General features: G+C 42.8%; 1 protein-coding gene across 2 annotated transcripts in view; it reads left to right on the top strand.

The window, feature by feature from the left end:
- LOC118386320 (glutamate receptor ionotropic, kainate 4-like) overlaps window positions 1-25,099 on the top strand; it is a 440,995-nt gene that overhangs the window by 213,865 nt on the left and 202,031 nt on the right. For both annotated transcript variants that reach the window (XM_052525982.1, XM_052526002.1), the window contains exon 3: window positions 14,009-14,142. In XM_052525982.1, coding sequence (XP_052381942.1) covers window positions 14,061-14,142 — 82 coding nt within the window. In that variant the 5' untranslated portion in view covers window positions 14,009-14,060. The remainder of the gene's footprint in view (window positions 1-14,008; window positions 14,143-25,099) is intronic.

Genomic DNA, 25,099 nt, shown 5'->3' with positions numbered 1-25,099 from the left:
GAATGGGAAAAAGAGATGGCAATAATACCCAGGCATGAAGATTTGGGGGATACTGCATTGAATGACCTAGAGAAAAGCCGCAACAAAAGAAAAACAGTTAACAATACAAACTGGGCTTCGAGGTGCTTCCAGGGCTGGCTAGCGGAGAAGGACAAAGTTGTTGACTTCAAAACTGTCACCGAGGAAGAGTTTAACATCCTTCTCCGACAGTTTTATGGAAATGTGCGAAATTGGAAAGGGGAGCAGTACAGCATAAGTAGCTACCTGGCACTCCGTAGTGAGCTCAACCGTTTTCTAAATGACCCACCCATCGGTTGCAGCTGGTGCCTTTTGAAGGACAATGAATTTACCACCTCAAATCATGTATTTATGGGCAACATCTAACAGCTAAGAAGGCAAGGAAAATACATAATCAACAGCCACCCTCCAATCACCGATAAGGACATTGCCCAGCTCCAAAACTCCCAGGCTCTGAATCCCAGTTACACCAAGGGGTCTGGTCCAGAACGTGTGGTTCGACCTGCAGTTACATCTGGGTCGAAGAGGAAAAGAGGGGAACAGACAACTAAAGCCCAACTCATTCCTCGTAAAAACAGATGAGAACGGTCTAAGGTATGTTGTTCGTAGCCTGTTAGTGTTATTTCTAAGTTGCACTCGTAATTAGGCTACTGGAAACCAATATTATAACAGCGCATTCTCTGTGTCAGATACGCCACTCTCGCATATAACAAGTCCACTAAGAATCATCTGGACCCAAGGGAGAGGGGAAAGGAGTCCAAGAGGGGATTCATGTTCGAGCAGCTAGGGAACCGACTATGCCCGGTGGCATCACTTGATAAATATCTATCGAAATGCCCGGAGAACGCCCTTGCATTTTATCTCCACCCAAGGAGAGGAGAGTGTATCGGGGAATTGATCTGGTACACGTCAGAGCCGAATGGGCGTGAACTATCTGGCAGCACTTCTACCCAAGAAATGCAGGGCAGCGGGAACAACTACATACACAAATCACAGCGTCAGGACCACGACAGTCCAGAAACTGGCCAATGCTGGTTTAGAAGCGAGGGAGATTATGTCAGTGAGTGGGCATCGTTTGTGAAGGTTCGCTCCATAGCTACTGGCGACCCTCACTGACAGAAAACGCTGGAGCAACATCCTGGCCGAAAACAGAGAGAACACTGCAGCACCATCAACACCCAAAAGTCTGCAGCAAGGCAACAGAAGTAGTAGCACAGACTCCATCCAGGGGAATGTACAGATAAATGTGACATACAATAAGTGGCTATAGCTATGTCAGCTGTGGTGGATAACAAAGAGAATGTATGGTTTAATTTATTAAGCTCTAATGAATGTCATGTGAACGGTGTCCTGACAAGAGAGCACCTTTTCTCTGCCAGGCAAAGTCACGCATCATAAGCTCATTGTTACGCATGTATCCAAATACATATAACTAGAAAACAGCTTAAACAAATGCAAATGCAGCTACTTTGATATTATTCTGGCTGCACTTTTTGACGTGACTTTTCAGTGCATTCGGATAGTATTCAGACCCCTTGACTTTTTCCACATTACGTTATGCTACAGCCTTATTCTAAAATGGATTAAATGCACATTTGCCTCAGCAATCTACACACAAAACCCCATAATGACAAAGCAAAAACAGGTTTTTGGAAATGTTTGCAAATGTATATAATACAAAAAACAGAAATACTTTATTTACATAAGTCTACCTGTGGTAAATTAAATTGATTGGACATGATTTGGAAAAGCCACACACCAGTCTATACAAGGTCCCACAGTTGACAGTGCATGTCAGAGCAAAAACCAAGCCATGAGATCAAAGGAATTGTCCTTACAGCTCCGAGACAGGATTGTGTCGAGGCACAGATCTGAGGAAGGGTACCAAAAATATTCTGCAGCATTGAAGGTCCCCAAGGACACAGTGGCCACAATCATTCTTAAATGGAATAAGTTTGGAACCACCAAGACTCTTCCTAGAGCTGGCCGCCCGGCCAAACTGAGCAATCGGGGGAGAAGGGCCTTGGTCAGGGAGATGACCAAGAACCCGATGGTCACTCTGACAGAGTTCTAGAGTTCCTCTGTGGAGATGGGAGAACCTTCCAGAAGGACAACCATCTCTGCAGCACTCCACCAATCAGTAAAAGGCACATGACAGCCTGCTTGGAGTTTTCCAAAAGGCACGTAAAGACTCTCAGACCATGATTTTCTGGTCTGATAAAACCAAGATGGAGCTCTTTGGCCTGAATGCCAAGCATCATGTCTGGCGGAAACCTGGCACCTTCCCTACGGTGAAGCATGGTGGTGGCAGCAGCATGCTGTGGGGATGTTTTTTAGCGGCAGGGACTGGGAGACAAGTCAAAGCAAAGTACAGAGAGCTCCTTGATGAAAACCTGCTCCAGAGCGATCAGGACCTCAGACTAGGGTGAAGGTTCACCATACAACAGAACAACGACCCTAATAAAACAGAAAAGACAACACAGGAGTGGCTTTGGGACAAGCCTCTGAATGTCCTTGAGTGACCCAGCCAGAACCTGGACTTGAACCCAATCTAACATCTCTGGAGAGACCCGAAAATAGCTGTGCATCAACGCTCCCCATCCAATCTGACAGAGCTTGAGAGTATCTGCAGAGAAGAATGGGAGAAACTCCTCAAATACAGGTGTGCCAAGCTTGTAGCTTCATACCCAAGAAGACTCCATGCTTTAATCGCTGCCGAAGGTGCTCCCACAAAGTATTGGGCAAGGGGTCTGAATACTTATGTAAATGTGAAATTTCAGTTTTTTTATTTTAATAAATTAGCAAAAAAAATAGCTTGTTTTTGCTTTATTATGATTGGGTATTGTGTGTACAGTTGATTGAAAAAATAATTTAATTCATTTTAGAATAAGGCTGTAACATAACAATATGTGGAAACAGTCAAGGGGTCTGAATACTTTCTGAAGGCACAAATTATCCGTAGTTGGCTAGCTAGCAAGCAAGGTATAAGAACATTGCCGACCAGTATGACAATGGAACACTTAGAACGAACGACTGGGTCGCGTCCATAGGTACAGAACAATAAGACTGAACGACTGGGTCGCGTCCATAGGTACAGAACAATAAGACTGAACGACTGGGTCGTGTTTCTAGGATCCCTAGATTTGTGCCGGGACTATATCTTGTGGAAGGATGACATAGTATGAATAAATTCATCAAAATAAAGTTTATGAAAATATGTCAATCATTATTAGAATATGTTGGCAACCCCTTGTATAAAAGTGATAATTCCCTCGAAGATGTTGTTTGGAGGATATATTGGCATGCTTTGCAACACCCGTGCCAACATATTCTCCAAACACCGGCTTCTCTGACATTATCACTTAAATAGAATTCTATACTTCACACTGGAGTATCCCTCAATCATGTAGTGCTTATTATAGAAGTGTGTAATATTCTGTAGAATACACTCCACACTGTAGTACCTTTCAGTCATTACTGTTTCTCTCAATTGTGTACAAACAATTTCTGGATCTGTGTTGAAATGTACAGAACACCTGATCATTTTCTTGCCTTAGTACCTGACTTGCACATGCAGAGAAGTAAATTTGCAGGTTATTTCTAACTTTGGGTTACACCTAAATCATCTCCAACATTGGGACATTCCATTTCAGAGTTTTGCTCTGGTGTGGATTTTGGCCTATACATTCCTATCAATTATACAACGGGTGGGTCTAATCCTGAATGCTGATTGGTTAAAAGCGCATTCCAGCTGTGTCTATTCCACAAATTACCCCCGGCTAAATCTATGACGTTATTATACCTATTTACTATGTTCCATCTGACTGCACTATCAACTGTCTCATCAGCCCAGGCAGGGAAGTTATCAATTTGATCTCCACTATATAAAAAAAACATCTAGACATGATCTCATATTTCTTTTAGACTAACACGGAACCCAAACCGGCTGTGTGTGTGCGCCATCAGGCATAAATGTATTTTGCGCCCCCACACCAAACGCGGTCACAACACGCAGGTTAAAATATCAAAACAAACTCTGAACCAATTACATTCATTTGCGGACAGATCGAAAAGCATTAAACATGTATGGCAATTTAGCTAGTTAGCTTGCACTTGCTAGCTAATTTGTCCTATTTAGCTAGCTTGCTGTTACTAGCTAATTTGTCCTGGGATATAAACATTGAGTTGTTATTTTACCTGAAATCGACCTGTTCCGACAATTAATCCACACATAAAACGGCCAACCGAATCATTTCTAGTCATCTCTACTCCCAGGCTTTTTCATCTTTGAATTTATATGGTGATTGGTCATCTACACTCTTACCACGACAACCGGCAAAACATTTAGTCTTTCAGTCACCCACGTGGGTATAACCAATGAGAAAATGGCACGTGGGTACCTGCTTCTATAAACCAATGAGGAGATGGGAGAGGCAGGACTTTCAGCTCGATCTGCGTCAGAAATAGAAAGGAGTTCTATTTTAGCCCATGGCAACGCAGACGCTCGTTGGCGTGTGGGTGCAATATTGAATAACATAGATTTCTAAATGTATTTTGTGACGCTCGCACACGCTACGTGTCACGTCTGGTCAGCATGTAACATTTAGTTTTCAACAGCAGAGATGTGTATACATTTTGCTGTCCGTCTCCCCCTGACATTTGCAACATTGTTTCAATATTCAAATTCGAACTCCAACTGTCCAATAGTAATGAACGCATATGGGTCGGGACGGGAGAGAGGCAGGCAGCATTTCTCAGCCAGTCAAAAGCATGAATCAGCTGGCATTACGGATATATACAAATAAATGTCAATTGAAAAAAGGGAAAACAATCGAAATGCAGCGAGTTTGCAGTCATTCCAGCTTCAGTTTGAAGTTATTGTGCTAGCTGTGTTGTTTGCTAGCTACTCTGAACAACAGTGTCCTAACGAGAGCACATTTTATATGCTAGGCAAAATCGTGCCTCAGTAGCTCATTGTTATGGATGTATCCAAATAAATATCACTAGAACACAGCTTGAACAAATGCAGCTACTGTTTGACGTGACTGTACGTTAGTCATAGTTGGCAAGCAAGGGATAAGAACGTTGCCAGCCAGTATGACAATGGAACATTTAGGACTAACGACTGGGTCGCGTCTCTAGCAACCGAACCAATAGAACGAACGACCACCCGTCTTGGGTAGCAACCCGAGCTTTGTTTCGGGACTATATCTTGTGGAAGGATGACATAGTATTAATACATTCATCAAAATAACGTTTTTAATGAAAATCTGTCAATCAATATTTGAATATGTTGGTAACCTATTGTATAAAAGTCGGCATTGTCACTTAATTGTATTCCTCAATTGTATTCACCTTTCCTTATTTCCATTTTCGGTTGTGTTTCTGGGCACCAATGGAAATGCTTAAACTATGAGCAAACCAACCTTGGTATTGAATACATGGAATTGGATTGTGATGATAATGAATGAATCCTGCCACAATGTGCTATAATATAATATTTGATGTGAATTATATTGTTTGGTGAAATAGGCATAAAAGGAGAGTAATTACCCATAATTCTGCACATTTGGATAGTTCCAATTTTAATCCTTATGCCTGCAAGTACAACTATTGTCTATTGATCTGCTCTGGGTTTTTAGAATGGAATCATTTTCTGTTTTGTCTGTTTGGACTCGAGATAACTACGGTTGTGTTAGTATTTGCAGGAAGTCGTGATGTTTTGATGAATGTATTTGCAATTTTGAAGGTATAATAAAGTTGAGGAATTTATGTTTTGAGAAAGCAGCTACATTTTGAAAAGGCATTTACTGTTTTGCAAAAGGCAACAGAGTTGTGTCTTGCGTACTGTGTTTTGAAAATCGACAACATAGTACATACTATAGTTTACCATAGTATACTGTGTTGTGTGCTATGGTAGACCTACAAATAAATGTATGTGTACTATGAGTATTGTAAATAATGTAATTTATTTCATTTCTCCATATTACTCTACTGTGCAATGGCAATCATGAACACAAGTAATGTGTTGTACTGTAAATATGTAGCCATTGGAAAAATCTGCTGTATCATGGTGGAAAGCTGGGAATCATCCCATGAATGACATAATTTTATACTTAGTGCAGCAGTGTACTGTAGAGAATAGGGTGCCATTAAGGACACAGGCCTTGTCCAGTCTTGGTTAGCCTTTCATTTCAATAGATTGGATGCATTTGGAAGCACAACGGAGGCCGAAGACCTATGCATCAGTGTTTCATTGATATCACTTTCTCATTACCCCAATATGTTTATTAATAGTTAAGGATCAATGATCAGTAGATTTTCATCAAAGTGAGTTCAAGCGCTTACTGGTCTCAATGCGAGTGTAGCAAAATGCTTGTGCTTCTAGTTCCGACAGTGCAGTAATATCGCAGTAATATCTAACAAGTAATCTAACAATTCCCCCAAAACTACCTAATACACACAAATCTAAAGGGATGGAATAAGAATATATACATATACATATGGATGAGCAACGGCAGAGTGGCATAGGCATAGGCATGATGCAACAGATGGTATAAAATATACATGTGAGATGAGTAATGCAATATATGTAAACATTATTAAAGTGGCATTGTTTAAAGTGACTAGTGATCCATGTATTAAAGTGGCCAATGATTTGAGTCTCTATGTAGGCAGCAGCCTCTCTGTGCTAGTGATTTCTGTTTAGCAGTCTGATGGCCTTGAGATAGAAGCTATTTTTCAGTCTCTCGGTCCCAGCTTTGATGCACCCGTACTGACCTCGCCTTCTGGATGGTAGCGGGGTGAACATGCAGTGGCTCAGGTGGTTGTTATCCTTGATGATCTTTTTGGCCTTCCTGTGACATCGGGTGATGTAGGTGTCCTGGAGGGCAGGCAGTTTGTCCCCAGTGATGCGTTGTGCAGACCACACCACCCTCTGGAGAGCCTTGCAGTTAAGGGCGGTGCAGTTGCCGTACCAGACGGTGATACAGCCCGACAGGATGCTCTCAATTGTGCATCTGTAAAAGTTTGTCTGGGTTTTTGGTGACAAGCCCAATTTCTTCAGCCTCCTGAGGTTGAAGAGGCGCTGTTGCGCCTTCTTCACCACACTGTCTTAAAACTTTCCACCTTCTCCACTACTGTCCCTTCGATGTGGATAGGGGGGTGCTCCCTCTGCTGTTTCATTAAGTCCACGATCATCTCCTTTGTTTTGTTGACATTGTGTGAGAGGTTGGTTTCCTGACACCACACTCCGAGTGCCCTCACCTCCTCCCTGTAGGCTGTCTCGTCGTTGTTGGTAATCAAGCCCAGTACTGTTGTGTCGTCTGCAAACTTGATGAACGAGTTGGAGGCGTGCATTGCCACGCAATCATGGGTGAACAGTGAGTACAGGAGGGGGATGAGCATGCACCCTTGTGGGGCCCCGGTGTTGAGGGTCAGCGAAGTGGAAATTTTGTTTTCTACCTTCACCACCTGGGACGGCCCGTCAAAGTCCAGGACCCAATTGCACAAGGTGGGGTTGAGACCCAGGGCCTCCAGTTTAATGGTGAGCTTGGAGGGTACTCTGGTGTTGAATGCTGAGCTGCAGTCAATGAACAGCATTCTTACATAGGTATTCCTCTTGTCCAGGTGGGATAGGGCAGTGTGTAGTGTGATGGCAATTGCATCGTCTGTGGACCTGTTGGGGCGGTATACAAACTGAAGTGGGTCTAGGGTGGCAGGTAAAGTGGAGGTGATATGATCCTTTACTAGTCTCTCAAAGCACTTCATGATGACAGAAGTGAGTTCTACGGAGATATTTAAATGTGTGAATAATATTGTGTATATATTTCTGTATGGCGAGCCTGCGGTTTGATTTAACCCATGGATATTTAAATATGTAAAGACAATGGTGTGTGTGTGTAGGACGAGGCTGGTGACCGTTATAACTCTGTAGTAGGCCCCAGGCCTGACCTCAAACAGCATGGTTTTGGATTCACTTTCATGCCCGCTGTCAAAGTGTAATTAAATATAGATTCTCTGGGTTCACCTTGGTTTCTTCTAACCAGTGTCAAACCGCTACTGCTCTCATTTCAATAGAGCTGCAGTTTTAGTTTAAGATATGTTTTGTGGTCTCGACAAAAGATTTCTGTCTGGACTTTGCTTTGTGCACAGGGGGCATTGTCATACTGAAACAGGAAAGGTCCTGCCACAAAGTTGAAAGCACAGAATCGCCTAGAATGTCATTGCATGCTGTAGCGTTAAGATTTCCCTTCACTGGGACTAAGGGACCTAGACCGAACCATGAAAAACAGCCCCAGACCATTATTCCTCCTCCACCAAACTTGACAGTTGACATTATCCGTTCAGCAGTTAGCGTTCTCCTGGTATCCACCAAACCCAGATTAGTCCGTCGGACTACCAGATGATAAAGTGTGATTCATCACTCCAGAGAACGCGTTTCCACTGCTCCAGCGACCAATGGCGGAGAACTTTACACCACTCCAGCCGACGCTTGACATTGCCCATGGTGACCTTAGGCTTATGTGCGGCTGCCCGCTAATGGAAACCCATTTCATTAAGCTCCCGAAAAACAGTGCTTGTGCTGAAGTTTCTTCCAGAGGCAGTCTGGAACTCGGTAGGGAGTGCTGCATGCAACGCTGTTCAGCACTCGGCGGTCTCGTTCTGTGAGGTTATGTGGCCTACCACTTCGCGGCTGAGCTGTTGTTGCTCCTAGACATTTTCACTTCACCGTAACAGAACTTACAGTTGACCGGGGTGTGGCTGAAATAGCCAAATTCACTCATTTGAAGGGTTGTCCACATAGGGCAGCTGTGGCCTGGTGTGGTCTTCAAACCTCCCCTCGGGGACCCCCAGACTTTTACCAATTCTTGAATAGTTTAAATACATGGAACAGCTGGGGGTCCCCGAGGAGAGGTTTGAGGACCACTGCATTAGATCACACCAGGCCACAGCTGCTGGTATTTAAATAGAGTAGTGAGTGAAGCTAGAGTAAAACTCCAAAACACATCTTCTCAGTTTCCTCACAGCAGAGATTTCAGGTATGCTTTGGTGTATGTTCAATGTGGGACCATGATAATTCAGGGAGAGCAGAGTTGTCGCTCGGGGCAGGGAGGAATGATTTGGCGAGCAAAGATATCAGGCGAGATAGTGGCATCTCCGTGCATTAAACACAGACACAAGGTTGACCCCGGCCTGGGCCGGCGCCATCAGCTATAGCGGTACTGTGATTCAGTTTACATGAGCATCCTGAATCACCAGCCATTCTCTTTTATGGGAGCTGCTGATACCGCTACTGCTTTCAAGTGGAACAGCAAAAGCCCTCTGACTCTCTGAATAGCGATGGTGTTTTAATAATGCATCTGCAACCTGCCGAAGGTCAGTTGAGGTCTCAGTTGTAGCACTGAAGATATCTTCTGTATTCCAGAAGGGGACTCCAGGCACTCTGATGCAGAACATTCTGTTTGGTATGGAGTCAATTCCCCAAAGTGTCTCAACAGTCAATGTTGTCAAGGGAATAATGGAAGTGTGACAGTAATGTTATCTGTGCCACCAACAACTAGTATTCTAGTTTTGTTGTGTCAAGACAAGTCAGTCATTTTTTGTTGCTCTTTCGCTGCAATTTCTGCTTCCGAGTTATTTTTCATTGTTTCTCACTTTTGTTTTAGATGTAATGCATTAAAAAAACATACAGTGGAACGGTTGCAGCCACTAACAAAGTGGCTCCAAAACAATAATTGTACCATACATTGCAGCAATTGTTTTGCCAATATCGTAGGGCAACCTAACTTTTAAAATACCGCAACTGTTATTCTATGTTGATTCTGTGTGACTCTCCCTTGCTGGCATGCTGGATCAATATGTAGTGGGCACTCTCTTATCAGACCTATATACCACACCAATTCATTGAGCAATGGTTGGCTGGCCCTGCTGTGACTGGGTCCTTTAATTTGTCTAGCAATATTTGTCATATTGTATAAAGTAGTTGTTCTCAATGTTCTGTGGTTACTAAACCACCAATCACATTTTGCTCTGCTTAAATACATCCTCAGGTGCAACTGATCATCAGGCCAATGTTCTCATTAGTCTTCCCAACTACTACACGTGGCTAGGCCCAGGGGTACTAGTATCCCAGGTTGAGAACCAAGGGTCTCTAGTTTGGACTCAAACTCCTACAAATATTCAACTCAACACCACACGTCTCATCTGTATAGTAAGGAATCACACATGAAGATGCATATCCTCTCTAACACCGCAGTTCTTTTGGTTGCTAAATTGTAGGTTCAACTCATGGCAGTTGTACAGTGGCATGCAAGTGAACACCGTCTCCTTGAGATGTTTGATTGAACTGACAGTTGTAATGAGCACTTGGCGTGGATTCAGAGTGTGCTTCTGACATCCTGACACATCCATGACTGACAGCTTTGATATTTATGTTTGAAGTTATCCTTCTCCTGACAGCTGTTTGCAAACATGGCGACCATCAAAACCATCAAAACGCTCTGATATTTGACATCAAGGCTTCTTCCTTATCTGCCTGTCAGATGTCAGACTACTTTACCTCACAACAATATGACCAATACGTCGGGAAACCTGATCACCTTTGTCAAAAACCATGTCTCACCATTCAACACTTGAATCTTGACGTAAAATGTTGGAGTCGATCATCTTGGAGGTCTCATCCGATAGACTATCACAGGTTCTGCATTCAGTGGTGAGCGATTTCTTCCCAGCCAGTCAGTCAGTAGTCCATTTACCACAATCAGTATCTGTGCGGAGACAGGGTCAATGGCTCCTGTATTTACAGCCGTTCGCAGACCCTGCCCTCTCCAAGCTGCATCCTCTTGATGTGTGTTGACTCCCCAGCTGATCTATTCATCTCCCAGGATTGAAACACAGGCAGTATTTCAGCATGCTTACTTACTGGTAGCCCAATCCCAGACACCACTGCCAGATCTGCTTAGAGATTTCATTGTAGCGTTGACACGACATGTAGCAGACGTTCCAGACTCTGCTGAGAATGTTACTATTCAGCCTTCCGCCACAGAGAGAGAGATCAGCCGCTCATATAACTAACGGTCTGTCACCACTTCATTTGGTTCGTAGCCTTGTGCCCTATTAAATTAAACCGTCCCGCCACTTTTTAATTGGTTCACATGGAGGCGTGCCTGTGTGTGGATCGGTGGATGTGTGTGAGGCACTAGTTATACCCGTTGGGTAGTCAAGTCGGCGCTAGCGGCTTGTTCTGATACCGGTTTCATGTTGCAGTGTGATTAATTATGCACTGCAGATCTGTTATGATGATCATGCTGGGAGTTTCAGCTCCCTTTTTTTTAATCCCTTTCTCCTAGAGAATAATGACACTTCTTTAAGTGGAGTAAACAAAAAGGAACATTTCAACAAAACATGACATATTATGTCACCCCCCTATTGAGAATGTGCCAACAACACTTTTAATGGCGTGTCTGGGTTTTTGTGGCAGTACTCGACTCTTGGTAATCTAGCAACTGTTTCCTCATACGCCAATTACCGCAGCTGCAGAATGAGACTTCAGGAGAGTTACATTGTAGCGTCTTTCACATAGCCATATTGAGAGCAGCAAGTGACATGTGTCCCACTGTCACCGTATGGTTTGTTGCTCCAGGGGTTGTTCCTATATGGATGTAAACACAAGACTTCCTCTCACCATCAGCAGAAGTTATCTGTTTGGGAAAAGAGCAGGTTTGTTTCCTTTCCACGGTGTGCACTAGACTAGAGAGACTTGTGTCATTCTCGTCGACTGCCCATTAATGTGGCCCGACTCCATCGAATGCTCCACGGCAACTCGCGGAGGCCCCCTCTCCTCTCATTCGCCTATTCAGCCGGGGCAGGCCGCTGTGCATGACCCGTGACAAGCTACCCAAGTTGATTGGCTATAATTGCATTCAGGAAAATGTATTCAGCTTTGTGTGTTTTTTTTCTCTCTAATTGTTGTTTTCCTGCTGCGATCAAGGAAATACAGAGCATGTTCAGAGGGAGCCTGGCCTGTAATGAACTCTTGGGCTAAACGCTGTCTGGCTTACTGATGCGTCCTGATGTTTGACACATTGTTTTTCAAGACTTTACGTAACCTAACAGAGATCAGGGAACAATGGACAAGAGTCTAGGGTTGTGTCCCATAGTAGAGAATAGGATGCCATTTGGGACACCCTAGTGATACGGACATGCAACAAGGCCATATAAATAAATCGAATTAGCCTTGAAACTGGCTCATTGTATGATGATCATTTCTCTCCCCCTTCCCTACTCACTGGGGGACCTGTGTGACAGCTGTTATTTGCGTACAGTTTTTCCGGAAACCTCTTGATAAAATCCACCTTGAGAAATATACTGGCAGGTGTGATGTTTCAAAACGAATACTCTCTATGTTAAATCAGTGGATAAAGTGAGCAGTTAGTTGGTATCTTTGCCTGTTATCGTACTCAACCACACATGCTGACGTACTACTTTAGGTGAAGGATGTGATATTCGGTCAGATCACACCTGGTAAAGAATGGAGCCCTTGAGCTCTTGATTTTGCCAATTGAATATATTGATGTCTGATGTGGCAATTGTGTTTAATGCGATGATCCTTTTCTTTGTGCATAGTGTATTTATGTAAATTGTGTCAAATGATTCAGCATGAGCTGCTATTGACACTTTGTAATGTCAAATTTGTGAAATAAACCATTATCTCTATTGTTCACAATTGTACACGTTAGAAAAATAGTGGAAACAAATTGCGGTATGTATTTCACTACTTGACCAGCTCCTCATTACAGAGACTGACACAGTTCAGTCTGCTTCATTTCCTATTTGATCCAGCGATATGACCATAGATAAGTAAGCCATAGTCTATAACTAGGGCCCAGAGTTTTTCCTGATCAGGTCACATGATTATTGAACACACCGGGACCTAGAACAACTAATAGCAATGTGAGTAACTCAGGATATACAGTGCCTTGCGAAAGTATTCGGCCCCCTTGAACTTTGCGACCTTTTGCCACATTTCAGGCTTCAAACAAAAGATATAAAACTGTATTTTTTTTGTGAAGAATCAACAACAAGTGGGACACAATCATGAAGTGGAATGACATTTATTGGATATTTCAAACTTTTTTAACAAATCAAAAACTGAAAAATTAGGCGTGCAAAATTATTATATCCCCTCGATCCTGACATGTCCAATCAATTGAATTTACCACAGGAGAAAGGATGATCAATGGAAACAGGATGCACCTGAGCTCAATTTCGAGTATCATAGCAAAGGGTCTGAATACTTATGTAAATAATACATCTTTATTTTTTTGCTAAACTTTCCGAAAACCTGCTTTTGGTTTGTCATTGTGTGTAGATAAAGGCACTTTTTAAAAATTTTGAGTAAGTCTGTAACGTAACAACATTTGGAAAATGTGAACGGGTCTGAATACTTTCTGAATGCACTGTAGAATTTGTGACTTGAGAATCACACCCTTGATTATGATTCATTTCAGTTCTTGTGAAAGTTAATAATAATGCTTTTTCTAATCAGAAAAGGAACAGGGAGGTGCAATGTAGCGTACCAGATAAACGAAAAAGGCCTATACTTTGAGGCTGCGGTGAAGATAGATGGTAGTTGCTTTGTGTTCTCAGTGTGTGTGTGTGCTTGCGTGCGGATGTGTGTGTGTATGTGTCTGTGTCTGTGCGTGCCTGCGTGTATGTGTTCAGATGCCTGTGAACATGTGTATGCCCGCGTCATAGATTCTATTTATATCATTTTTATATGGTCACACCAGAAGGAATTTGGATCAGATATAGTTTGATTTCACACAAGAGTGACTATCATGTGGAACAGGTGCTAAGCTGATCCAGGATCAGAATCTGTGATCATGGTCAAAAACACAAACTGATACATGTGTGCCTGTCTTCATGTTAACGTGTGTAGGATCCAGGCTTCTATAGAATTCATACATCCATGTGTTATGTTCTCCAGGTGGCTGTGACAGGGGGACCCCCGGGGCAGGACCCATGAGGAGTCATAGAAGATGCTCGCAGCCTGGGCGCCTCTGCTCCTCTTAGCCATGTGGGTGAGATGTTCCTCCGCTGGGCCGCTCTCCTTCAGAATAGGTGAGTAGTCTGATCTCTGACCCTGCATGGCTGGAGGGTACAACTCACCTCTCCTCACTCCCTATTCAAAAGACGACATCACAAGAACTCCTCTATGTGTAATTCTAGGCCTGGCTGAGACTTGCTCTGACAGCTGATTGCTTCTTCATTGCATCTCAGCAGCACTTTGACCAGAGGTCGGTATCACTCCAATTGTACTGTAACAAGAAAAGGCGGCATTTTCTGAATGCTATATTCTGTCTGTTTCTGCCTGTCTGTTATTTCTAATGCAGCAGAAAGGTATAGAGTACTTTCTTGTGTGCAATCGAGTGCCTTAACCAAACGGCTAGATAATCAAATTTTCTGCTACCCTTTCCCGAGCCGCAGTGAAAAAAAGAGTGTCAAAATGAGTCATGATATTATACTTTGCCGTAATTGAGTGTTAGCTGGGAAAACCAGTTACCAAAGTGCTTTGCGTTCCTATTTAGACACATTTTAGTGTATGGTGTTTACAGGCCCATACTTGTTTTCACACTGAGATGAGAGGGAGGAGAGAGGGATGAGAGGGAGGACAGGGGTCCTAATCTCATTACGTTAATTTGCCAATCCGTAGCCGGCTATCCGCCAGCGGTAGAGCTTGGTCTGGGGCAGCAGTGACCTAGACATCTCTCTCTCACAGCAGCAGAGGCCACCTCAACATGGGCTGATTTCTAACAGCAATCACTCTGACAGCAGGAGAAGGACAGACAGACGGTGCTGCTGTTGGTAGAGTCCAAGAACAGAGTTTCAAGAGATGGGGCTCTGTAGTTTGGCTCTGCCGACCGTGTTTATGAGAGAGTGTATTATTGACATGGCAGCGTACGGGAGCTGTGATCGAAATTATAGGCGTTGAGGCTAATAGCAGCAGTCTATATTTATTTCTACAGTAGCATATCTTTAAAAACATCATGTATATTGGGTAGCAAGCCGTGCAGGGATCAGAGAAAGGTCTGACACGGTGAATGTGCCTTGCCGATCAATTGTTAACGCGCCCAATATGCTTGCAGCGGAACTTCTCAGTTTGCTTCAGCCATCTCCATGTGATCGTGACAGGGAACAACAAACACACAGCTCCTCAGCTAGCACATTTGGTTCCTTGGAAGTTGTGGGAACGTACGTTTTTGATTTTCCATTGGTTCTGGGAACGAAGTGAAAAGTTTCCTGACCAGTAAGACGGAACGTTTTTAAACGTTCTGAGAACGGAAAGTGTAGATTATTTGGAGGCTTTCTTAAAACGTTTACTGAATCTTTTAAGACAGTTGAAGTCGGAAGTTTACATACATAGCCAAATACATTTAAACTCAGTTTCTCACAATTCCTGACATTTAATCCTAGTAAAAATTCCCTGTCTTTCATCGCATTCCCAGTGGGTCAGACGTTTACATACACTCAATTAGTATTTGGTAGAATTGCCTTTAAATTGTTTAACTTGTGTCAAATGTTTTGGTTAGCCTTCCACAAGCTTCCCACAATAAGTTGGTCTTTAAAATGGTGTATAATACTTATATGTTTGAGGAATTTTAATTATGAGATTTCTGTTGTTTGAATTTGGCGCCCTGCACTTTCACTGGCCGGTTGTCATATTGATCCCGTTAGCAGGATTTCAGCCGTAAGAAGTTTTAAACAGCTTGGAAAATTCCAGAAAATGATGTCATGGCTTTAGAAGCTTCTGATAGGATAATTGACATCATTTGAGTCAATTGGAGGTGTACCTGTGGATGTATTTCAAGGCCTACCTTGACATCATGGGAAAATCAAAAGAAATCAGCCAAGAACTCAGAAAATAATGTAGACCTCCACAAGTCTGCTTCATCCTTGGGAGCAATTTCCAAACGCCTGAGTGTACCACGTTTATCTGTACAAACAATAGTATGCAAGTATAAACACAATGGGACCACGCAGCCGCCATACTGCTCAGGAAGGAGACGTGTTCTGTCTCCTAGAGTTGAACGTACTTTGGTTCCGAAAAGTGCAAATCAATCCCAGAACAACAGCAGAGGACCTTGTGAAGATGCTGGAGGAAACGGGTACAAAAGTATATCCACAGTAAAACGAGTCCTATATCGACATAACCTGAAAGGGCGCACAGCAAGGATGAATCTGCTGCTCCAAAACCACCATAAAAAAAGCCAGATTACGGTTTGCAACTGCACATGGGGACAAAGATTGTACTTTTTGGAGAAATGTCCTCTGGTCTGATGAAACAAAAATAGAACTGTTTGGCCATAATAACCATCGTCATGTTTGGAGGAAAAAGGGGGAGGCTTGCAAGCCGAAGAACACCATCCTAACCGTAAAGCATGTAGGTGTCCATATCATGTTGTGGAGATGCTTTGCTGCAGGAGGGACTGGTGCACATCACAAAATAGATGGCATCATGAGGCAGGAAAATTAGGTGGATATATTGAAGCAACATCTAAAAAAGTCAGGAAGTTAAAGCTTGGTTGCAAATGGGTCTTCCAAATGGACAATGACCCCAAGCATACTTCCAAAGTTGTGGCAAAATGGCTTAAGGACAACAAAGTAGGTATTGGAGTGGCCATCACAAAGCCCTGACCTCAATCCTATACAACATTTGTGGGAAGAACTGAAAAAGTGTGCGTGAGCAAGGAGGCCTACAAACCTGATTCAGTTACACCAGCTCTGTCTGGAGGAATGGGCCAAAATTCACCCAACTTATTGTGGGAAGCTTGTGGAAGGCTACCCGAAACTTATGACACAAGTTAAACAATTTAAATGGCAATGCTACCAAATACAAATGGAGTGTATGTACACTTCTGACCCACTGGGAATGTGATGAAAGATATAATAGCTGAACTAAATCATTCTCTCAACTATTCTACCATTTCACATTCTTAAAATAAAGTGGTGGTCCTAACTGACCTAAGACAGGGAATTTTTACCCAGATTAAATGTCAGGAATTGTGAAAAACAGTTTAAATGTATTTGGCTATGGTGTATGTAAACTTCCGACTTCAACTGTATGTTGGTTGGTGATATGGATGTGATACGGATTCGCACAAGAATAGAATGTCCTGTTATGTCATGGTAACTTGGTTGGTACCGGTGAGCAAATCAGTGGTGATGCTCGAATGATTCCGTGCTGCCTCATGGTGTCACGTTCTGATGTTTATTTCCTTTGTTTTGTCTTTATTTCGTATGGTCAGTGTGTGAGTTGGGGTGGGTAGTCTGTTTGTTTCTCTGTGTTGGTTTTTGTGTTCAGCCTAGTATGGTTCTCAATCAGAGGCAGGTGTCGTTAGTTGTCTCTGATTGAGAATCATACTTAGGTAGCCTGGGTTTCACTGTTGGTTTGTGGGTGTTTGTTTCCGTGTGAGTGTTTGTCGCCACATGGTACTGTTTCGGTTTTCACATCGTTTAATTGTTTTGTATTTCAGTGTTCAGTTCGTTTTTTAATAAATCGTCATGAACACTTAACACGCTGCATCTTGGTCCGATCCTTACTCCTCTCCAGACGAAGAGGAAATCTGCCATTACACATGGAAATATTTGCCGTGTTTAGCTGTATACTGTATAGTCAGCTAACTAGTTGGTTGTTTTGTCTTGTTTCTACCAATGTACACTTCCAGTAAAAAGCTTTAGAACACCTACTCATGCAAGGGTTTTTCTTTATTTTTACTTTTTTCTACATTGTAGAAATGTATTTAACATGAATTAACAGTTGTGCCTTCATAAAAGTTCATTTGTGGAACTTCTGTCCTTAATGTGTTTGAGCCAATCAGTTGTGTTGTGACAAGATAGACCTATTTGGTAAAAGACCAAGTCCATATTTTAGCAAGAACAGCTCAAATAAGCAAAGAGAAACGACAATTACTTTAAGACACGAAGGTCAGTCAATCCGGAAAATGTCAAGAACTTTGAAAGTTTCTTCAAGTGCAGTCGCAAAAACCATCAAGCGCGAACTGGCTCTCGTGAGGACCACCACAGGAATGGAAGATCCAGGGTTACCTCTGCTGCAGAGGATAAGTTAATTAGAGATACCAGCCTCAGAATGTGCAGCCCAAATAAATGCTTCAAAGTTCAAGTAACAGAAACATCTCCACATCAACTGTTCAGAGGAGACTGCGTGAATCAGGCCTTCGGGGTCGTATTGCTGCATAGAAACCACTACTAAAGGACACCACTAATAATAAGAGACTTGCTTGAGCCAAGAAATATGAGCAATGAATCTTTGACAGGTGGAAATTTGTCCTTTGGTCTGGAGTCCTAATTTGAGATTTTTGGTTCCAACCGCCGTGTCTGTGTGAGACGCGGTGTGGGTGAACGGATGATCTCCGCATGTGTATTTCCCACCGTAAAGAATGGAGGAGGTGGTGTGGGGATGCATTGCTGGTGACACGGTCTGTGATTTATTTAGATTTCAAGGTACACATTCTGCAGTGATACGCCAGCCCATCTGGTTTGGGCTTAGTGAGATTATCATTTGTTTTTCAACAGGACAATGACCCAAGTGATGAGTGATGGAGTGCTGCATCAGATTACCTGGAAACCACAATTCCCCGAACTCAACCCAATTGAGATGGTTTGGGATGAGTCAGACCGCAGAGTGAAGGAATAGAAGCCAACAAGTGCTCAGCATATGTGGGAACTCCTTCAAGACGGTTGGAAAAGCATTCCAGGTGAAGCTGGTTGGGAGAATGCCAAGAGTGCACAAAGCTGTCATCAAGGCAAAGGCTATTTGAAGAATCTCAAATAAAATATGTTTTGATTTGTTTTACACTTTTTTGGTTACTACATGATTCCCTATGTGTTATTTCATAATTTTGATGTATTCACCATTATTCTACAATGTAGAAAATAGTAAAAATAAAGAAAAACCCTTTAATGAGTAGGTGTTCTAAAACTTTTGACCAGTAGTGTAATTCATATGGAAATGGCCCAAGTTCCTTGTTATGGAGTAGGTAGCTAACTAGTTAGTCTATCAGTTGTGGTAAATATGGGCAGCGCTCACAAAGCATCAACCTCAGCTGTCACTTTCTCTAGCTAGCCATACAGACAACAAGCTAACTAGCCACCAAAATGAAGGCTAGAGTTATTTGTGTAAATCTGTTTGGCTTCGGTTATGGTTTGTCATCTTTGCCAGGTGAAGATATTCATAGGCTATACATTGCCTCGTTTTTCAATTATTTGACAGCTTAGCTGTCGAGTTAGGGTAGTAGATGCCCATGCAGTGGAGTTCATATGATGAGTTGGATATTTGTTTACATAGCCAGCGAACAAGTTGCTTGTTTTGTCCAGTTTCTACCGATGCAATTCATTTGGAAGCGGTCTCAGCCGCGTAAGTAATCAGCTAACATAACTAGTTCAAATGAAATCATAGTATATATACTCAGCAAAAAAAGAAACGTCCATTTTTCAGTACCCTGTCTTTCAAAGATAATTTGTAAAAATCCAAATAACTTCACAGATCTTCATTCTAAAGGGTTTAACCACGGTTTCCATGCTTGTTCATTGAACCATAAACAATTCATGAACATGCACCTGTGGAACGGTTGTAAAGAAAACTTAGGACACTAAAGAGGCCTTTCTACGGACTCTGAAAAACACAAAAAGAAAGATGCCCAGGGTCCCTTCTCATCTGCGTGATTGTGCCTTAGGCATGCTGCAAGGAGGCATGAGGACTGCAAATGTGGCCAGGGCAATAAATTGCAATGTCCGTACTGTGACACGCCTAAGACAGCCCTACAGGGAGACAGGATGGACAGCTTATCATCCTTGCAGTGTCAGACCACGTGTAACAACACCTGCACAGGATCGGTACATCTAAACATCACAGCTGTGGGACAGGTACAGGATGGTAACAACAACTGCCCGAGTGACACCCGGAACGCACAATCCCTCCATCACTGCTCAGACTGTCCGCAAATGTCTGAGAGAGGCTGGACTGGGGGCTTGTAAGCCTGTTGTAAGGCAGGTCCTCACCAGACATCACCGCCAACAACGTCGCTTTTGGGCACAAACCCCCCGTCGCTGGACTAGACAGGACTGGCAAAAAGTGCTCTTCACTGACGAGTCGTGGTTTTGCCTCTCCAGGGGTGATGGTCAGATTCTCGTTTATCGTCGAAGGAATGAGCATTACACCGAGGCCTGTACTCTGGAGCGGGATCGGTTTGGAGTTGGAGGGTCCGTCATGGTCTGGGGAGGTGTGTCACAGCATCGTCAAACTGAGCTTGTTGTCATTGCAGGCAATCTCAACGCTGTGCATTACAGGGAAGACATGTGGTACCCTTCCTGCAGGCTCATCCTGGCATGACAATGCCACCAGCCATACTGCTCATTCTGTGCGGGATTTCCTGCAAGACAGGAATGTCAGTGTTTTGCCATGGCCAGCGAAGAGCCCGGATCTCAATCCCATTGAGCACGCCTGGGACCTGTTGGATCGGTGGGTGAGGGCTAGGGCCATTCCCCCCAGAAATGTCTGGGAACTTGCAGGTGCCTTGGTGGAAGAGTGGGGTACCACCTCACAGCAAGAACTGGCAAATCTTGTGCAGTCCACTTGGAGGAGATGCACTGCAGTAATTAATGCAGCTGGTGGCCACACCAGATACTGACTGCTACTTTTGATTTCGACCCCCTCTTTGTTCAGGGACACATTATTCCATTTCTGTTAGTCACATGTCTGTGGAACTTCTGTTTTACGTCTCAGTTGTTTAATCTTATCATGTTCATACAAATATTTACACATATTAAGTTTTCTGAAAATAAATGCATTTGACATTGGGAGGACATTTATTTTTTTGCAGAGTTTAGTATGTAGTATATTCTCATTAAGTGTATGGTATACATTATGTTAGTATGGGTATTCGAACATAGCTCTGGTCTGTACTTAATCTTATTGAGAGAGGTTACCTACATTTTGAAATAGTCTCTGAATAGTTGTTTGCTTTTTTACATTGGTACAGAAGTAAGAATCGTTGTCAATCCAATAGCCTACAGTACTTTGTGTGGGTTTTGAAATACTTTCTGAACATGGTCATATTTTTTATATTTTTTATTTATTCATATGTAAATAATATGGTACATTTTAAATGGTAATTTAGTCAAATGTACTATAATTTAAATACTCTAGGGTTCTTTTGTCTTAATCGTTTTTTCATAGTTTCTTTACACAATGGAAGACTAAATGAGTGTTATTCCTATTGACTTGAATGTGGTATCATATTAAAGAAGAGGTTGTGCTCTCTAAAACTAAGTGATTGTAATTTGTTCTTTGTTTTTGAGTTGTCTGTTTGTTTGAAATGTGTGAGAAAATGAGCCTGAAAATTCTCAGTAATCTACAGCAGCATTCTAGAATTATATTGGGGTCTAAAAGGGTTAAATAACATTCTTAGAACTTTTTTTGTATGTTACTAATGTTTACTTGTGTTTTTTTATGGAAAGTTTTCTTAATGTTCTCAGAATGAATTTAAATTTAACTATGAGGAAACCTGTAGAAAACGTTATGCTGAAAGTACTGAAATTCCCACAGCAGAATGTTGTTTCTTAACATTCTCTAAATGTTCTGAGAAAATTACGTAAAATAGAACCATGAGGAAACTTGTGAAAAACGTTATGCTAAAGGACTGAAATTCCCAAAGAGCGTTCTTAACGTTCTGAGAACATGACTTTAAATAGAACCACGGGAAAACCTGTAGGAAACGTTATGCTGAAGTACTGAAATGACCACCTAAGGAACATAAGGTTCTTAGAATGTTATGTACTTGCTGTGTAACCTGCACCATGTCCAGGACATTGTGGGAAGATTGTATGCAAATTAACTATATGACAACCACATTTTCACCAAGCTCAAAGAAACATATGGTTCTTAGAACGTTATGTGGTAGCTGGGTCCCAACTCCAGAATTCTGTTGGATAATTAGTGAATGCTGTATTATACCTCCTCCTCTGTTTTCTCCTACCCTCCCACCTTCCCTCCCTCCGCCACCTCACATCTCTCTACAAAGGCACCTCTAAAGCGGAGCTAATGTTTATTCCCATCTTGTTTTAGTTGATAGTTAATTAGGCGGTCGGGCCTCTGTTCCCCCCCCCCCCTCTGATTTCAGGCGGCGGGAGCTAGATGGCATTGAAGCTTGTCAGTGGCACGCTGCGGAGCCGGCATTAGCGTCGGGGCTGTTATTTCACTCCTGTATGTCTTTTCCTGCCGCCTGCCGTCGCACTCCAGGAGGTGATATTTAACTCCGCTAGGCCCCTCGAGTCCTGCCTGGCTGCCGGAATGTCACTGTTGGGCCTTCATACGTAATGAATACATGATAACAGGCCTAAATAGCATCGCTACGCTAGCATCACACCCCACTGTCAGCCAATAGTTTGGGAGGGGAGAACAGGTGAAATGAGGAGACTGTCACGACTCCTACCGAAGGTGGCTCCCCTTCCTGTTCGGGTGGTGCTCGGCGGTCGTCGTCACCGGCCTACTAGCTTCCACTGATCCCTTTTTTCCCTGTTCTGTTTATTGGTTTCACCTGTGTTTAGTTTAGGCTGATTGGTTGGGCTTTATTTACCAGCCGGCCCGCCTGTTGGTTGTGTGGGATTATTTTCGATGTACATGTGTACACGACTGTATGTCACGGTTGTCCGTGTTTTTGGAGTTTTGCTGGACTGTTTAAGTCCCCCGTGTTTGGGGCATTTGTTGTGGTTGGCGTCTGTTCACCGTTGTGGTGCATTAAAGTGGGCGCTACCCTGAACTCTCTGCTTCCTGCGCCTGACTTCTTCCCCACTACACCCCGGGCGTTACAGAGACAAGGATGTTGTCTTTGGTTGAGTCTTAATTCTCCACCCTTGCACACTCCTCGTCATGGACTTTAGTAAAAAGCATGTGATTGGTGTAAGCATTGGCTGGAGTGAGTTTCCACCATTGTTAAATCCATGTGTGAAAGTGTACACTTTGGGAGAAGTGTGGAGAATCGGGAAGCAGGACATGCCTCTTTTTGTTTGGCAGATTGATTATAGATTTGTAGAATACAGTATGGTCAGATGATTGAGATGACATGATTGAGACTGGTGTGGTATTTAATTTACCTAGGAGGCACTTGAAAAAACTAAATACATATTTCTGATTTTACAGCTGCACCATCGAGAGTAGAGGTGTAACAGTATAGCTTCCGTCCCTCTCCTCGCCCCTACCTGGGCTCGAACCAGGAACACATCGACAACAGACACCCTCGAAGCATCGTTACCCATCGCTCCACAAAAGCCGCGGCCCTTGCAGAGCAAGGGGAACAACTACTTCAAGGTCTCAGAGCGAGTGACGTCACCGATTGAAACACTATTAGCGTGCACCCCGCTAACTAGCAATTTCACATCGGTTACACCAGCCTAATCTCAGGAGTTGATAGGCTTGAAATCATAAACAGCTCAGTGCTTGAAGCACAGCGAAGAGCTTCTGGCAAACGCACGAAAGTGCTGTTTGAATGAATGCTTACGAGCCGGTTGCTACCTACCACCGCTCAGTCAGACTGCTCTATCAAATATCAAATCATAGACTTAATTATAACATAATAACACACAGAAATACGAGCCTTAGGTCATTAATATGGTCAAATCCTAAAACTATAATTTTGAAAACAAAACGTTTATTCTTTCAGTGAAATACAGAACCGTTCAGTATTTTATCTAACAGGTGGCATCCCTAAGTCTAAATATTGCTGTTACATTGCACAACCTTCAATGTTATGTCATAATTATGTACAATTCTGGCAAATTAATTACGGTTTTTGTAAGGAATACATGGTCTTCACACAGTTCGCAACGAGCCAGGCGGCCCAAACTGCTGCAAATACCCTGACTGCTTGCACAGAACGCAAGAGAAGTGACACAATTTCCCTAGTTAAAAGAAATTCATGTTAGCAGGCAATATTAACTAAATATGCAGGTTTAAAAATATATACTTGTCTATTGATTTTAAAGAAAGGCATTGATGTTTATGGTTAGGTACTCATTGGTGCAACGACAGTGCTTTTTTTGCGAATGTGCTTGTTAAATCGTCACCCGTTTGGCGAAGTGGGCTGTGATTCGATGAGAAATTAACAGGCACCGCATCGATTATATGTAACGCAGGACAAGTTAGATAAACTAGTAATATCATCATCCATGTGTAGTTAACTAGTGATTATGTTAAGATTGATTGTTTTTTATAAGATAAATTTAATGCTAGGGAGCAACTTAACTTGGCCTCTTGCTGCACTCGCTTAACAGGTAGTCAGCCTGCCACTCAGTCTCCACGTGGAGTGCAATGTAATCGGCCACAATCGGTGTCCAAAAATGTTGAATACCGATTGTTATGAAAACTTGAAATCGCCCTAATTAAATCGGCCATTCCGATTAATCGGTCGACCTCTAATCGAGAGCATCCTGGTATCCGACCGCTACAGAGTGTAGTGCATACGGCCCAGTACATCACTGGGACCATGCCTACTTCCATCCAGGATCTCTATACCAAGCGGTGTCAAAGGAAGGCCCTAAAAATGGTCAAATACTCCAGCCACCGTCATAGACTGTTCTCTCTGCTACCACACAGCAAGTGGTACCGGAGCGCCAAGTCTAGGTCCAAAAGGCTCCTTAACAGCTTCTATCCTCAAGCCATAAGACTACTAAACAGTTAATCAAATGGCTACTTGGACTATTTGTATTGACCCACTTTTTTACGCAGCTGCTACTCGCTGTTTATTATCTATGCGTAGTGACTTTACCCCTAGCTACATGTACATACCTCAATTACCTCTACTAACCTGTACCTCCACACATTGACTCGGTACCAGTACCCCCTGTATATAGTTTAGTTTTGGTTATGTTATTGTGTTGACTTTCTTTCCAGACTTTCTTTAATTACATTTTTTATTTTTAAAAATTGCTAATATTTTCGTACTTAAAAAAAAAAAATGCTTGTAAGTAAGCATTTCACAGTAAGGTCTACACCAGTTTTTAT

Source organism: Oncorhynchus keta, chromosome 1 (genome assembly GCF_023373465.1).
Source record: "Oncorhynchus keta strain PuntledgeMale-10-30-2019 chromosome 1, Oket_V2, whole genome shotgun sequence".
In the NCBI taxonomy this organism is placed as follows: Eukaryota; Metazoa; Chordata; class Actinopteri; order Salmoniformes; family Salmonidae; genus Oncorhynchus; species Oncorhynchus keta.
Note: the sequence above shows the minus strand (reverse complement) of the source record. Positions and strands in the feature narration are given on the sequence as shown.